Source organism: Crinia signifera, chromosome 2 (assembly GCF_055691185.1).
Source record: "Crinia signifera chromosome 2, ASM5569118v1, whole genome shotgun sequence".
NCBI lineage: Eukaryota > Metazoa > Chordata > Amphibia > Anura > Myobatrachidae > Crinia > Crinia signifera.
The window spans coordinates 325,634,207-325,652,045 of NC_139218.1; the positions used below are offsets into that span (position 1 = coordinate 325,634,207).

At 44.2% G+C, this 17,839-nt stretch overlaps 1 protein-coding gene across 1 annotated transcript in view; it reads right to left on the bottom strand.

Moving 5' to 3' along the window:
• Positions 1–5,356: 5,356 nt before the first annotated feature.
• MYO1A (myosin IA) overlaps positions 5,357–17,839 on the bottom strand; it is a 71,833-nt gene continuing 59,350 nt past the window's right edge. Inside the window, exons 21-29 of the mRNA XM_083169339.1 lie at positions 16,953–17,021; positions 16,239–16,325; positions 11,594–11,668; positions 11,249–11,383; positions 9,851–9,957; positions 8,998–9,130; positions 8,732–8,881; positions 7,864–7,997; positions 5,357–6,929 (exon numbers count right to left, since the gene is read on the bottom strand). Of these exons, the coding sequence (XP_083025465.1) occupies positions 6,809–6,929; positions 7,864–7,997; positions 8,732–8,881; positions 8,998–9,130; positions 9,851–9,957; positions 11,249–11,383; positions 11,594–11,668; positions 16,239–16,325; positions 16,953–17,021 (1,011 nt within the window). The 3' untranslated portion in view covers positions 5,357–6,808. The remainder of the gene's footprint in view (positions 6,930–7,863; positions 7,998–8,731; positions 8,882–8,997; positions 9,131–9,850; positions 9,958–11,248; positions 11,384–11,593; positions 11,669–16,238; positions 16,326–16,952; positions 17,022–17,839) is intronic.

The following is a 17,839-nucleotide window of genomic DNA, read 5'->3' on the forward strand; positions in this document are numbered from 1 at the left end:
GGACAGGCAGTAGGTGTATGTGACAAGGTTAGGTAGTAGGTGGATGTGAAGCGGACAGCCAGTAGGTGTATGTGACAAGGTTAGGTAGTAGGTGGATGTGAAGCGGACAGCCAGTAGGTGGATGTAGAATGGTCGGACGGATGGGCAGTAAGCCTTCGGGGGGCCCGGGGCACATTAGAAAGGGGGGCCCCCTCCTACTTGTCATTACTGGCCGCAAACTGCACGGGAGAATATTACACTGTCAAAGCACAGCATAAAAGCAGTATAAACTTGGTCAATGGTCAACTGCAGGGGGGGGGGGGGATTAATATAAATATATATATATATATCTCCTCAGCGCTGCCTCTGATTAAAAACCCTCCCATGACAAGGCCGCCACTGATGCTGTCCTACATGGGCCTGAGAAGCATATGATGAGCTCCACCAAGCAGAGCTCAGCACAAGCCTCTCATCCTCTGACCTCTTGTGCAAAGTGTTATGGGACTTCGTCAACTCCCAGTAATGCATTGCACACTTGCAAGTATTCTGGTGAATTTTTATCGATGTGCCATAGAGAGCATTCTGACCAACTGTGTTACAGAGGGTTGTTAAAACGGTCCAGTGAATTGTAGGGACCACACTTCCAACGGTGGAAGCTATTCAGCGGAAACGCTGTAAGCGCCGTGCAAATAATATTGTAAAGGATTTGACTCACCCAGCGCAGGGTCTATTCACACTTCTGCCTTCTGGTAGGCGTTTAGATGTTTTAAAAATAGGACAAGCAGATTAAGGAATAGCTTTTTTCCTACAGCAGTTATAGCTTTAAATTCTAGATAGTGTAAGTGCTGATTGTATTAATGTTTTATGTACTGTGATTAAGTTTGTCGCTGCTATACATTGATTTAAGGAAGATGTTAAAACTTAATTTCGTTGCCCTATTGTGGGGTAATGACAATAAAGTGAATCTCATCTCATCTCACTTGCGCAGTCAGTGTGCCTTGACTCCTGATGCTCAGCACCATTAATCACTGTAACATTGGCAGATAGGTGAAGCTGCAGCACTAACCCACTCCAATTTTTAAAATACATGCCAACCACAGGGGGCCCCTAGATAGAGGGGGCCCAGGGGTACTGACCCCCTGTGCCCCCATTATAATCCGGCCCTGGGCAGTAAGTGGATGTGATGCGGCCAGGCAGTCGGTGAATGTGAGGCAGATGCCAGTAGGTGAATGTGACGTTGACGGGCAGTTGGTGGATGTGATGCGGATGGGCAGTAGTTGAATGTGACGTGGTCGGGCGAATGGGCAGATAGTGAATGTGATGTGAACGGGAAGTAGGTAGATGTGACACATAACTTATTAACACATATACTCTGTACTTAATTTCATGTTACATATATGTCCCTTCATCTTGCTTGATGCCGCTGAGGATCCACCTTTTTATTTTTCTTCAGCTTCTTGCTCCTCTGTGCAGCATGGAGCACAGGCAGATTGACTCCTCCCCCGCTGATGTTATCACAGTGATTCCTGCTGCTGCCCATCCCCTTGGTGGACACGCAACACAGGATAACAGGTACAAGGTAGAATCCGACAGGGCGCAGGTACAGGACAACACACTGAGGCAAGATGCAGGAATGAAGACACAACATAGGCTTTAACAGGGCAAGACTGGCAGGACAACACACTAAGGCAGGACGCAGGAATGATCAGGGCCGGCGCCACCACTAGGCAGCTCTAGGCATTTGCCTAGGGCGCCGGCACCTGGAGTGCTGGGGCGGTCAGGGGTGTCCATGCCGTAGGGGTACCTGCGGCGCCGTCATGTGTATAAAGCTGGCTGCGGCCGGCGGGGTCCCTGTAGTGAATAGCAAATAACTAGCGCTATGCGCGCGTCGGCGCCGGAAGCGCTAGTTATTTGCTATTCACTACAGGGACCCCGCCAGCCGCAGCCAGCTTTATACACATGACGGCGCCGCAGGTACCCCTACGGCACGGACACCCCTGACCGCCCCAGCACTGCAGGGACGCCGGGGCAGCAATTTTTTTACACAGGTACCACCCCCCCCCCTTCCTCCCCCCGGCACCGGGGCGCCCCCACCCCGACTCGCCTGGGGCGCTCCGGTGCCTTGCACCGGCCCTGGGAATGATGACACAAAAGGGCAAGACTTCAGAGCATAGACAAGGCTTCAGGAAAGGAACAATGACCAGGAAACCACTCTGGGTCAGAGGCTAGGCTCAGAGGCTTTGACCGGAAGGGCATGGCTGGGCTGAATCCAAGATAAAGGAGAAGAGATACAGACAAGACCAATCACAAGAGAGCAGCCTGAGCTCAGGTAATGAGCTGGTCTACCACAGCTGAGGCACAGAGCTAGAGCACACACAGACTTGATTCAGGGTTGCCAATCCTTCCGCATTTAGCGGGAGTATCTCGCTTTTTGATCCTTTCTCCCGGTCTCCTGGGAATATATTGGATCCTCCCGGCTTTAGCCTGCCTGTCAAAAAAAACAGTGACTGTGCATGCGCAAGTCACAAAGTGCAGGGGCTGACGGTGACCTCGCGGCTGTCCTATTACATGCCGGCCGGGGTTCTGTAGGACCGGACGTGGTCACCGTCATAGCCCTGGCAGCGGCAGCACAGCACAGCATGGGACAGCCGTGGGAGCAGCAGAGGGCAGCGCCGCAGACGACATGGTAAGCTAGCGGCTGGCTGCTTCGATGCTTCCCTCCTGCTTTTCTCTCTCTGCTCCCCGCTCTTTTCTTTAATAGGGCTAATAGGGCTCAGGCTGTCTTCCCCTCCCAGGCTGTCTCTCTCCCCCCTCACTACAGACCCCTACGCTGCTGCTGCCGCTGCAGCAGCAGCGCAGCTTCATAAAAATCGTTCCCCTCCCCACTGCCTTATAACATTTTAATGAGGGTTCAGGAGGAGAGGAACAGTTCGTTTTATAAAGCTGCAGCAGCGTGGAGGGAGGGAGGGAGGGAAGAAGGAAGGTTTTCAAATTTGAAATGTACTTCGGATAGCTCCGCCCATGGCCCCGCCCAATTTACATGCCGTAAATGGGCCAGGGTCATGTGTGGAGCTATCCAAATTACGAATGAGAGCTCCCATGCCCCGTTTCCTATAACAAGCTACTCTCTCCTGCAAAGCCCAGCTGAGAAGCCGGCAAGTATGACTTGATTACTCCAGCTGAGCAGAACAAGCACACAGAAGCTGATTACAGCAGCTGTAACTGGTTACATACGAAACGATAAGCATGATAATATTGTTGATGATATCGTTATCCTTCATCTTATTTGCTAATATTGCATAGTGTGTACCCAGCTATGTAAAATAGGTGCCCGTAATACAGTCTTTTAAAAACTGTGTATATGGTGTGGTGAATACAGAAAAACACACACTACACAGATCACTGAACTATGAAAACTGCAAAAAGTACACAAAAATATTCAAAAAGTGACATTCGGTGAACTACAAATACAGAATTGACTTGCTGATTGCAGATCAAGGGCCACAAGACTGAAAATGGTCACGGGTGTATTGTGAGAAGTGAGGCAATGTGCCATGTGGGTGAGACCAGTATATTGCAAGGGTACTGTATGTGGGTATGACTACAGGTTAAGTATCCCTTATCCAAAATGGTCGGGACCAGAAGAATTTTGGATAATAGATTATTCCGTATTTTTCAATATTTTTATATTTGAATGAGGTATCTTGCATATATAAACACATCAAACACATGAAATACACACACATATATTTTATTTGTGCATGAAACAAGGTTTTAAAACATGAAACAACGTTTGTGTACAATCTCAGACACTGAATGTGAATGCCAAACAATCATGTCCTGTGCAAGATTTAGTGTCAGTTACATGTTATTTCCCCAGAAGTGGATTTGGATAATGGATATTCAGATAAGGGATACTCAACCTGTAGTACTGTGGGGGTGAGGCCTGGGCATGTTGGCATGTACACTCCCTAAACCAGGGGTCTTCAACCCATGGCCCGCCAGCCCGTCATGCTCAGGATTTTTTTTTTTAAAGTAAAAGAAAACGCTGCCGAGGGAGGCAGCGTAATGGAGTCCCCCCGGGTGCCGCCTACCCGATTTCCATTGGCTGCAGGCAGGGCAGAGGAGTGGATCCAGCGCGGCTGAGGGAGGAGGAGGCACGTCTGGTCACGAGCTGGGGAGTTGGGACCCGGCGAAGCTGCGGGAGGAGGAGACGCAGCTGGCAGGAGCAGGGGACCCGGTGCTGGAACTGCAGGAGTAGGAGGCACAGCTGGCGGAGGGGACCCGGCGAAACTGCAGGAGGAGGCATGGATGGTGGAAGCAGGTGACCCGACAAAGCTGCAGGATGAGGAGGTACAGCTGGCGGGAGCAGGGGACCTGGCAATGCTGCAGGCATTACTGGGGGCATTGTGTGTGGGGCATTACTGGGGGCATTGTGTGTGAGGGGCACTGCTGGGGCATTGTGTGTGTGAGGGGCACTGCTGGGGCATTGTGTGTGTCACTGTGCAGCCTTCAGTCAACTTAAGCGTGTGAGGACAACGACCATTCCTGCGGTAACCAATGTCTGGTCATGCAGGTTGCAAAAGAGGTATCAGGTAATTGTTTTCCTGCTAGTTCACACTCGTTATAATTAGGCCACACCCCTTTTTTGGGAGCGCGCCTACGGCGCTTGCAATTTATTAAATATCAAATTATATATATGGGGGGGGGGCACAAATTTTACTGTTTGCACTGGAACCCAAATTGGCTGCTGATAACTATTTGGGTATGTGTGTGTGTGTGTGGGGGGGGGGGGGGGGGGTGTGCTGAGTATGGGCGGCTGTGCCAACTATCTATGAAGGAATGTGCTGACGTTATAGGGGAGCTGTGATTCTATGAGGCTGTCCGAAATACCGCAGTAGAGTATAGTGGCCCTCAGGCTTCACTGGATTTTTTTAGGTGGCCCACGCTGTCTTAAAGGTTGAAGACCCCTGCCCTAAACAATCAGCCATAATGTCTCCTTAAAAACATATAAATACAATACTTGATTTAAGACCGGCGATGTTGATTTATGACCGTCGATGTTGCCAAGCGCCCAGACAGTCATAAATCAACATCGACTTCATATAGGGATGGTTGGATATAGGGATGGTTGGAAATAGGGACATCTGCTGTGTGGGTGAGCAGTGGTTCTGTTCAGGGGGCTCTGCATTTTTTCGGTGACACTGCTCCCACACCACACCCCTAGTTATGGCACTGGTAAATAGGTCCCTGTACCCTTCTTTCATCAACAAACAGTTATTGCTGTAACCTGTTGTGCACAGCAATATAAAAATAAGACTATAAAGCCTACTGAAATAAATGACACAAGCACAACCCAACTGTAATAATGAGCCACTCTTAATGTTTATTAGTATCTGAATCTGAAAGAGACCTTTCAAAAAAACAGTTCACTATAGTGACAAATCTGTACAGTGAGTTGCAATTTGTACATCAGGAAGTTCGGTTACCAGAAACTTATTGTTCCCTTCAGAATCTTTTTTCTCATGCAGCAGATTTCTCAGATACAGAACAGTACATATTCTTGTGAAATCAGTAGATTTACACAAAGGTGTACAGGGAAGTCAAAAAACATGAGGAATAATGAAATTCTTCCCTTGGGTGCAATACTCAGGCATAGACTTTCACAATCATTAAACAAAATCTAAGATTTGTTCCAGGCTAAAACTCCCAAAGCCCACCAAAGAGAAACGCAACACGTGAAGCCATTTATACATGTATGTAATGCAGTATATACGTGTACTGTAGCTGGAAACTATATTTCACTTCATTTAGAATTGAATTAAATGTTAAATGTTCTAAAAGTACAATTTCACTATATTGTGAAGGTCTAGTATTTCTCAAGTGTCAAACATTTTCATCTTGTGATTTATGGGTTGTGCAATGAGAAACCTTATAAAAAATACAATCAATATATACATATATAAGGGGTGGAATTATTTCAGGGCCAGAGAATACAGTATGGTGAGAAATAATAGCGTGAGGTACAGCATATTTCGGTAAAGTAGTTAGCCATAATTTCCATTCACTGTACATCAAGGTGAATGACTTGGGCAGGGGTCAGGTTGATCCCAAAAGGTCAACAGGCACAAGGTCGACATACAAAAATGGTCAATACGTGCAAAGGATCAATGTGAAATAGTCGACACAACAATAAGTCGACAATGGTTTTCGTGGGTTTTTTTTGTGTCAATTTATATATTTGATAACAGGATCCCAAAGTAGTGTACCGCATCTCCTCTCTTGGCTCGCTTTGCTCATCTTGCTTCGGTTAAGGTGCCTCACGCCTCTATCGCTGCATTTGTTACACTTTACCGTTCCCATTTGGAGTCCACATGGGTGGTGATGTACGTAAAAGTAAAAAGAATTCCCCAAAACGCATGTTACCTTTTTTGGTCTATGTCGAACTTGTCAACCACAACCATACTGTGTCGATCTATCATCTGGATCCCAAATGGCTTACCAATGTTATAATGTATGGTAGGAAATATATTAATTTATTAACATTTACTTATATAACGTCAGCATATTCTGCTGTTTTTTTATTTAAATTAAATCAAGAAATAAAGTAATACAGATATTAAATCAAGAAATAAAATAATCCAGTCATTAAACCTCTTTGAATCAGAAAGCAGCCGTTACCTCCAGACAGTATCTAGATATGTATATGCCTCCTGAGCATTAAGTCACCCAGTGGAAAGCTTTTCAGCTATATAACAGAGAACGTCACTGTTTTCTGCTTGCACCTGATGGCAAATTCTGCACACGCGAGTTCCTGTACACCTGATCCTTATATGTACACTTCCAGTCTCTGGCTTCCTTTTTTCTTGTACACGGGGCCTTTTCCATTTTGCCCTGCTGACTCAATTAATTTAACGACCACAGGATCCTTCTTGAACCTCACTGTAAACCTGGATCGGCAGAAAGGATGCAGAAATAATTACACAATGTACAGCATTAATAAATATATATATTATAAACAATAGTGGGAAAAGTGTGACAGTATAACCACCTGTAACTGGTCTTACTCAGAAACAGAGGTGAATGTGATAGGAGTAACAGGAATGTTTTAATCCTACTTCAGTTCATTTGCTGCTTTTTACTGTGTACAGTATTAATGTGATGCTAATATGTTTATTATTCATTTTATTTATTTATTAACGCATACCTCCCAACATTACCCTCTCCAGGAGGGACACAATGCTCTGTTTCTGGATTTTCCTCTGAATGTGTGATTGCCATCACCTGTGCCGGACAGGGTAATTGATAAGAAAGGTTCTTCAACACAGGTGATGGCAGTTATTCAATCAGAGGGAAGTCCAGAAACAGAGCATTGTGTCCCTCCTGGAGAGGGTCATGTTGGGAGGTATGTTAACGGTTTCTTATATAGCGCACACATATTCTGATTTATAGCCCAGGTAAGCAGAAACAAACATTGCTATATACATGCAAACTCTAAGCTGTTTGGGGGTGCACACAGCACAACCTACTCCATCCTATAGCCCAGTGGTTCCCAACCCTGGTCCTCAAGTACCCCCAGCAGTGCATGTTTTCCAGGTCACCTGGCAGGTGCACTCATTATTCGGGCACATTTGAAAAAATCCACAGGTGGAGCTAATTATAGCACTTGTGATTCCATGTGGAGACCTGCAAAACATGCACTGTTGGGGGTACTTGAGGACCAGGGTTGGGAACCACTGCTATAGTCAATATATATGCGGGTAGTGTATGGGTCATGGTGCTGCTTGTCTTATTTGCATCTGGAGCTAAAACACTAAACCTACCACTGGAGGCAATCGGCGTGTCATGTTATACATTATAGATAGTAATGATACAGAAACATACTCATCAGTAATCTGTAGGTTCAGCTTCTTTTGTGTTGTTTCCAGTGCGGATTGGTTAAGTTTGGTCAGGATTTCTATTACATGGTCACTGGTAAGAAGGATGTCATTTCCCCCCTTTCCGCCAGATGTAGATGTCTGGAACAGAGAGAATGGTGGAACTTCTTTAGTCTTCACAAGGGCACTATCTAAGGATGTGGTGAACTTAAAGGTCACCTACTTACCAGTATAAGAAGTCATTTTGGTTGCTGACTCAATGAGCAGGATGCATTAAAGAGAACATTGTGGAGTAAAGCTGGCATTACCCTCTAAAAGTCTATGGGCTTCACTTCGCAGCACTATCTGGGAGATCCGTCACAGATCCCTCCCAGCATGCCCTAAGGCCGGCACAGTCACTCTGCGCATGCACGGAGGGACTCCGAGGTCGCAGACCCAGAAGTCCAGCGACAGAGCCGCATCTTCTTATCAGAAGAGCTCTCCTTAGCATTAACAATCACACTTGTTAGTGCATATGCAATTATTAAGAATGTGAAGACCAGCGATGTGTGGCAAAATGCACCGACGGTGGTTAGTGCATCCAATATGAGAATGCACTCTATCAATTCACAGAGAAGATATGACATCACAGAATTGATAGGCAGCATTTGTATATTGGTTCCACCTACAAAATGGCTGCCTTCATGTTGGCATCAAGTAATACCTCAGTGATTACTTCAGGCATGTCACAAGTTGCTAGGAAACTTTAATATGCGCTGTGTGGACCAGTGAGGTGCATTTGTGCAAAACGCAGGTTTATATCCCTGTGCATTTGTTTAGATAGGTCTACTGTGTGTAGGTGACCTAAGCACTTTAGTGCATGGAACACATATTACCGGAGTCAGCTGAATGAAGAAGAGCCCATCGCTGAACTTGCTAACAGACACGTTGGCAATTTCATCCATTTTTACAAGCACCTTAACTTGCGCTTTTGAATCCATAAGAGCAAAGTGAGATTTTGTTAGTAAAAATATCATGGCTGTTCCCTGAAATAAAAAAATAAAAAAACACATGCACATAAAGTAAGTTTCCATAATCCAAACAAATGATTTTGATGTTATAATAAAGCATATGTTGAGCAGAGTAATTATGGAGAACATACCTTGCCATCAGTTTTGCTGATTCTTTGGATACTGGCAGCTACCTCTACCTTACCAGGTACACCTGAAGCCGCCTTCTGAAATTTAGGGTTTCTCTGTATACCCGCATAATCTCCCTGGAATGGTTTTGGAACACTAAAAAGAATGAAAAACATTTTTTTTTTAGTACCCCATATTGCAGACCTTTAAGGGAAGCATTCATGCACACCAAATAAGCTAAGTACACTAAGGACACAATCCAGTCAGCTGTGATTTAAGGTCCCCATACATGATACAATTATTTTATACAATTTGTACTAGATCACATCGCATCGCATAGGTTTTGCAATGCAATGGGATGAGATCTAGTACAAAAAGTATGTGCAGCACACACTTTTTGAGCTGTGCGATGATATGTGCACGGGAGCGCATATGTCATCGCACCCATCGTACCGTGTATGGCCATGTTCACTCATGGCTGTGAGTAAGTACTGAATGGCTAGAAGCCGTACGACACCTGTAGCACTGTCGGATTTTTGTTTGCAGAGGATTATACAATGTCACAATGGCCATTTGCCTCCTGTATGTGAATTAACTCATTTGTGCTCTAGGAGGGTTTTGTCTGTATTTAAATAGTAAAGAAATAAAATATCAGAATAAACAGAGTGAATGTTCTGTGAAATGGTCAAAAAAAATAGAAAATGGTTTAAAGGGTCTCTCTTAAAAAAAAAAACTATTAATTTGGGTATCAACCATTCTGTTAGTGCACGGTTTAGATCTCAGCTTTGAAAAAAATATTATATATTTTTTAATTCTAATCACTCAATCCATTATTACCTACCTGCAACATTGTGTATGTACATTTTGTTTACTGACCTTGCTGGGTAAGATTTCTTTTTGCCACTAAAGAGCTCACTGGCGCTTAGTTTATCCTGAAGGGCAGCCTTGCGTTGAGGAGTTAGGCCTTGTCTGTATTTCTTGCACTAACCAAGAAAGAAGAACAACAAATATATGTTCATCACATGCTGTACAATTATACTGTCCTCCAGAAGTCTACTCCCAGATCATTGTTCCAAACCATCTTTTCATTTTTATTTATTTTTTTAATTTAATATGCACATTATTATTTTATTAAGCTCACTGGGAATCTAGGAAAATCTCAGAAAATGACCACACAAAATAGCAACCATATTCGATCAACTCCTCATTGTATTCACCAACACGTGTAGAAAATCCCCCAAAGTGACATTTCTCTATGTTTTATCTATTTATGGAACCACTATCAATAATAGCGCCACAAGGTGTCTCAAGGATGTTTTGAATATCACTGGTGGGGTCAGTCCCTCTCCTACTAGGTGCACTGTGCTGCTCCCCCACTCATATGCCACCTCTTGCTCTAATACTGTAGACTCAACCCTTTTGGTCAGTATACTATACTGTAGACTCAACATGAAGCATGGCCTCAAGCCATTGGCCTGTATACTCACCAAAAACTGGACCTAGTCTAGTCAATGAACCCTGCCATAGTTAGTCAGGCTCCCACACAAATAATAATGCAATATTTGAAGCATGTCTTCATACTACAAATAACTTAAACTGAGAAGACTAACTTCATAGAAGAAGGATAGTGAAGCCAGTAACATTTTAGTACCCAGTGATGATTTTGTAAAATGTTAGTATATGATGTACGGTAATGGTGGTGGTACATTCTTGGCAGTTTGATGTTAAATATCTGGCACCCAAAGAGAAAACTGTTGCCTACCGCTGATATAGTAGTGTTGTATGCTGTTATAGCTTTAGTTATGGTATAAACTGTAGATATGTGTCCTCCTCATACATAGATTCAGTACGCCATGTAGCGAGAGATGCCCATCGGTAGTGAGCCGATAGGTCCCGTGTAAGTCTGCTAAAGTTAAGCATCTTGTTTGCAACACAATGTGACATACAAGTGGAAATCTGCTGGTTAATTTGATATCTGACATTTGTATATTGTGTGTGACTGAGTCTGAGACACGGAACAGAACGTATTCGAAAAAAGTTGTGGCTGATCCTCTGTATAGCGGGTCGGTATGGTATGGTTGACCACACTTAGTAGACTCGGCTTAGTCAGAGATAGTCAACAACCACTAGAGCGGCAGTAACGCTAGTTAGACACCGGCGGCTGATAGGTGGGACCATGGTCGACGGGATTTTTTCAGGATTTTATTTTTCCTTTGGCCATAGAATTCAAAGGAATCAAAAGGATTACATTATTAAGATGTTTTAGTATCCTACCTTCCAGTGCTGGAATATCCTCATTAATTCTTGATTTGTAGTTGTAAGAAACTTATATTTAGCAGGTGCCCAGGTCTTGTTTGTGGGGGACAGAGATGGAAGACTTTTCTTGAGTCCCAAAAAATATAGTTGAAGCTGGGTAGTCAAAAGAGGTAAAAAATATCAACTATATATCACTTACAGTATAGTATATACATGTATTGTCTGCAAGTTACATGCATATCACATTTGCATTTACTACTACAATGTTGCCTAACTGATGTAATAAAATTAGATGTTTCTTCTACACTGTTTAATCTCTTTAGTAACCAATATAATCTGTTCCCCATAGACAGAACAACTCACAATTCTGCGGTAGATGAAGTTGGCCAGTGTCTTTGATGCAGAAGAGCGAAAATGTTTCCTGTATTCCTTTCTGACCTGTAAATAGAATTTGTGTAATATATCTATTTCACACATATTCATACATCAGTCATAGGGTTCTGCTTGTGCTGTTGTGATTCATTTTTATTATTAGTTATTTTTGTAACATAATCTGTCCTACATATTGCAAACCATCCTCTTTTCCCAGCATGACAGCAGACATATGGCAATTACTACAAATGGCATGATTTTGTGATATATGACCAATGGTGCGATTAGATTTGTATTGTACAAAAAAAATAATGCATTGAGTTTTAAATAGCTAAAACTTGCTAAATGCATCCCATACAGTACTGTAGCTGGAAGATAATTTTATAAAATATTTCTCATTTCATTTTCTATAATATTATTGATCATTTTGTGCATTATCCCTTTGAGTGTCAGCATTGCCGTGAGAGACGTGCAAAATACATGCTACAAATACCAGCGTCGCTCACGGTTTTTTTGGCGCAGTGTTTAACAAAACTTAAAACTTAAATGAATTGACTTCAGATCATTTGCTGGCAATAACTAAAGTGATTCATATTCCTCGACTTTGACCTTGGAATTTTTAGCGTATATTTTGCACATCTCTCCCAGCAAAGTTGGCACTCCAAGGGTTAAATAAAGTTAGTAAACAATGCGCCATCAGAAAGCAAAGGTGTCACTATCTCAGTCTCTGTATTTCAGAATACTGTGTATTATGGAAATTTGCATATGGACCTGCTTAATATATAACATGATATCACAAGCTAGTTTTATATGATATTGTCTCTGCATAGACATCCTCTGAATGCTCCGGTTTCTTCCCACATGCCAAAGACCTAATGATAGGTTAATTGGCTCCTGACAAAAGAACGCTAGTGAGTTAGTTGTATGCTGTCCCTGGGGCCGATTTCACATATACTGTATGCATCCCATATAGCTATCCCAAGATGCTTAAGGTTCTGCATTGGCAGCATATGTGCCTGGTCTCCTACAAGAATGTCATCATTATCATCATTAGTGTATAATTGTACCTGCCCTATGGGATGCGGTCATTGGGTCACCAGCATGCTGGTCGACAGTCATTAGGTCAACACCATTAGGTCGACATGCATTTAGGTCAACATGAGTCTAGGTTGTCATTCAGGAAGGTTGACATGAGTCTAGGTTGACATGCAGGAAGGTCGACATGAGTCTAGGTCGACATGGGTTAGGTTGACAGGGTCATTAGGTCGACAGGGTTATTAGGTCAACATGGGTTAGGTCGACAGTCAAAAGGTCGACATGGGGTTTTGAGCCAACATGTGCCGACAGGCGGTATTTTATCCCCTACCATCCACTAGGGCGTGGTGGGAGAACAAAATAGTGTGCCGAGCGCAGCGAGGCACCGTGCCCAGTGCAGCTCATTTGTCCTGAATGTGTTGACATTGTCCCGAATGTGTCGACATTCGGGACAAAAAAAATATGCAAAACCCCATGTCAACCTTTTGACTGTCGACCTAACCCATGTCAACCTAATGACCCTGTCAACCTAACCTACAGTATGTCGACCTAGACTCATGTCGACCTTCCTGCATGTCGACCTAAATGCATGTCAACCTAATGAATGTCGACCAACATTGTGGTGACCTAATGATCCATACCCTGCCCTACAGTAGGAGAAAAAGATAGCATCCACACCCTATATATAGGCACTATACAAATAACTGTTAATAAATGAAAAATGTCTTTATCTATTGTTTGGTATTTCAGTAGAACATGATGAGATATATTTACAGCTGCTGCTGCTGTTCGCCCTCCATGTGCAGTGGTGTAGCAAAGAGCTATGGGTCCAATTCATGTTTGTAAGTAAAGCAAAAACCAGGCAATTAACAGTTCATGGTGCTTACATCATGCTGGGGGCAAGCCAAGCAATGTGGAAAGCTACTGCTGGGCTGCCCCCAGCCTCTGTCTGTGCGGTGAACTCATGTGCACAGCATCCACCCCCCCCCTGGCACCACTGCTTTCGGCATATCAGGGCAGACAGCAGCAGGGGCTGCTTGCTCCTCTTCCCAAACCTCCGGACTAACCACCACAAGCTGCGTTTGGGAGGTATGGGCCTCCCCCATTGCTGTAAACGGGTCCCAGGTGGTTACTTATTTACAATGTCCATTTTACCCGTGTTTAACCCGCAGCATTTCCTGGGCTAGATTACCAGGTCTTTGGATCCAGGATATATTTAGGGAGGCCTTTTACATTAAGGCCCGACCCTGGTCAACCTGGCAAAACCCTGGGGAATAAATCAAGCCTTATGTGCATGGAGCAAGCAAATGCAGTCACTCTCCCTTGTAGTACGAATGTGGAGGAAGGCCACAAGAAGGCAGAATGTTAGCAGTAACGGCTAGATGAACGGTGATGGTGACGGCTAGATGAACTAAGCTTCAAAAAGTGATAATATGGAGAATGATAACCAACCAATCAGCTCCTAACTTGGATGTTACAGCAGGGCCGTAACTAGGGGGGGGGGGGCTAGGGGGTCATGCGCACCGGGCGCTGGAGGGTGGGGGCGCTAGTGTGGTGTCCCAGCAGCGTGGTCCCTGGGATGAGCAGCGGGGGTCCGGGGACTGGTGGGTTAATGCCAGGTCCTAGCGGGGTCCCGGGGACTGGTGGGTTAACGCCAGGTCCTAGAGAAGGTTAACTCTGGCTCCTAGCTCTGCCGGACGGTGGGCGGGAAGCAGGTTTTGAAAAGACTTGCCGGATGCTGATTGGCTGAATTCAGCCAATCAGCGTCCGGCAAGTCTTTTCAAAGTCATCAGCGCTTCCCGCCGCCAGGCAGATAGCCGTGGAGAAGGAGTGAGTGAAGGCTACCGCTACACCAGTCCCTGGACCCCTGGACGCTACACACAGGTATGTTGGCAGCGGGGGTCCAGGGACTGGTGTAGCGGCAGCTTTTACATACACAGCCGCTCACTATTTGCCTGGCGGCTTTCACATACACAGCCGCTCACTATTTGCCTGGCGGCTTTCACATACACAGCCGCTCGCTATTTGCCTGGCGGCGGGAAGCGCTGATGATTTTGAAAAGACTAGCCAATCAGCGTCCGGCAAGTCTTTTCAAAATCTGCCTCCCGCCCACCGCCCGGCAGCGCTAGGAGCCGGAGTTAACCTTCTCCAGTCCCCGGACCCCCGCTGCCTGACCCCAAGGCAGTGATTTTTTTTTTGGGGGGGGGGGGGGGGGGGGCGGCGACCAAATGAACACCTAGTTTCGGCCCTGGTTACAGGCTGAGTTTTAAAAATGTCAGTTATAAGCTGATTGGCTGGTTGTTTATCACTTTCCACTTTTTGAAGCTTAGTGCATCTGGCCCTGAGAGGCCAAAGTACAGATGGAGCAGCTCTCATTGGAGTGGCTCCATGCGATAAAATCGCCATGCTCCATCCCCCCGACAGGATGAGTTGCGCACACACGAGACGCTGGTCCTGATGAAGCTCTGTTTGCGAAGTGTACACTGACCTAACCCTCAGTGTGTTATTCCCTCTTCCCCTCCCCACTTATACTGCATTTTGTGTCCAGTTTTATTTTTAGACCGAGTGAACGCCAGTCTCCACTGGGCTCACTAATTGTCTCAGGCTGCAGCGTGAGACGTCTGCGCTGCAGCTTGCTGTTTTACAGAGCTGGTGTTAAGTCGGAAGGCGTTGTATTTGGCACGCCGCCGCTCACCATAGTCTCTGTTTACTTTTGCCGCTACCTTGTATTTATTTGCCGTCTGCCTTGCTCGCTGTGTATGAGCTCCCTCCTTACCTTCTAGAGCGGGCAATAACTCGGACGGCGCTGTAATTGACACGCCACCGCATGCCTTAGCTCTTGAAGGGTTAACCACCAGTGTATCATCTCTATACCCCGGCTAACACAAGGTGTCAGAGGAGTGGCAGTCCTCATTGGCTACCGCAGGCTGGGGAGATCTGCAGTCCCAATTGTATGGTGATTGCTCAGACACTGGTGTGCTTTTTGGAGGGGCCTCTGTAACTCCCTAATTAATACCACACTATCTGGGATTAATTGTTATACTGGTTACACAGTTTCCAAGCCATAGTGCTTAAGGTGATAGGCATTTACAGATTTCTGAACACAACTCCAATCTGACAGGGCACATATAGTAAAGCATGTTGTACTCCCACAATACTAGTACTCACTGCCTGTCAGCACGGTTCTAATTAAAAAAGAAACACAGTTTGCAAACTCTTAAAGGGGACCACAGGGGAATTGGGCCACACTGAGTGAGGATAAATTCGCTTATCCTTTTTAATACACTGTCCGTGTTTTATGTTTCACTGTTTTGTCTATATTTCGCCTCTTTGTCTTTTAATATAAGTTAATAAAAGCTAAATTTTATGCTATTTTTCTCATGAGGTGCACCACACAGAAAGACATTTCCTTTTCTCCTTTTTGCTTCAATGACAGAAATAGCTGCCAAATTCACAAGTCATGGTCTTTTATGCAACAATCCTATATATTACATAACAAATAGTAAACTTTCTGAATGCACTTTTTCTCCCCAATGTACAGAGGTAGTACTGCATTTTTATTGTCCTCCAGTATCTTGAGGGGGATAAAGTATGCAGTTACCTTGTACCCCTTCCAATAAGCACAAATAGTAGACGATGCCTCCGACTGACGCTTTGAGAGTTTCAGGCGTCCTAGTATTACACGTGCCTAGAATCAAATTAACAGTCATTACAAAACATTATACAGTGCATGTATCATCTATGTCATCTATATCTATATACGTATCGGTCTAGTGTCCGTGTGTCAGCAAAACACTGCCATCTGTTGGCAACAATGAAACTACATCTACTGTAGCTTTTAAAGCACTTGCTACAAGCAGGGTTACAATGCCATCTGTTGGCATCAATTGAAACTACCTCTAGCTTTCGAAGCACTTGCTTTGAGCGGGCTTACTATTATTACACATATTTAGTTATTTACAACAGTTTCTGCCCTAGTGGAGCTTACAATCTATATCCCCTGCCATGTGGACACATACATCATCTGATTCATTTCTCATTAGAATCTAATTAGTGGGAGGAAACCTATATGGAGAACATACAAACTCCACACAGATATGACTCTGGTTGGAATTGAACCCATGACCCCAGTGCTAATCACTAAGGCACTGTGCTGGTAAAGTGTATAAGCCATAGAGGAGACACAATAATTATAAATTGCATGCAAACATTCAGCGCATCATGCAAAGATTTTTTATTATTATTATTATTATTATTATTATTAATATTATTACTATAAGTTTAACATTAAAACTGAGTCCAAGTAGTCACTTACCCTCCAGCCTCGGACATATGCTTGCAAAAGTAAAGCAGAAAACTTTATTTTCTGGTATTGTTTCTTTTGCTGTAAATAATATGCAGATACTGTAAATAAAAGGTTCATTTTGTAAACTTAATATTACTATGCTAAGTCAGTGTTACCATAATGCATATTTGTGTGAATTAGCAAAAAATTGTCTATTGGTTTACTTAATGTCTTTCAGTTTACTGAAATGTGATGTATATGGATTCAGCATCATAGATTGGACACTGGTCTAGAATTGTGTGTGAATTGAATCTAGTAATTTCCGTCTATAAAATCACTCACTCTCCATTATATCCATTATATTCACTGTGAAGTATTTTTGACTGGAAAAATAAAGGGAATTTAAGTTCCGCAGAAGATTCCTCCTCAGTTCACTACAGTATACAGTTATATAGCATGGAATATATAATGAGAACATTAATATAGCGATCAACTACCCTAGATCAAAATGATTATATATTATTTGTATTCATTCTGTATACAGGGTTGGTCATACTCTTTTGAGTCAGAAGGATGCGATCACTAGGTCTACAAGCATAGGGTCGACATGCATTAAGGTTGACATTCAGGAAGGTCGACATGCGGGAAGGTCGACATGACTGACGGTCGCCATGGGTCAGGTCGACAGGGTCATTAGGTCGACGCAAGCATTGGGTTGAAATGGGAAAGTTCAACAGCCAAAAGGTCAAATTGGGGGTTTTCACATTTTTTTGAGCCGACATGTGCCGACAGGTGGTATTTCATGCCCCGCCATCCACTAGGATGTGGTGGGAAAATAAAATAGCAGGGCACGAGGGGACGCCGGGCTACGTTTCAGTGTCCATGTCGACTGTGTCGAAATTCGGGACAAAAAATGT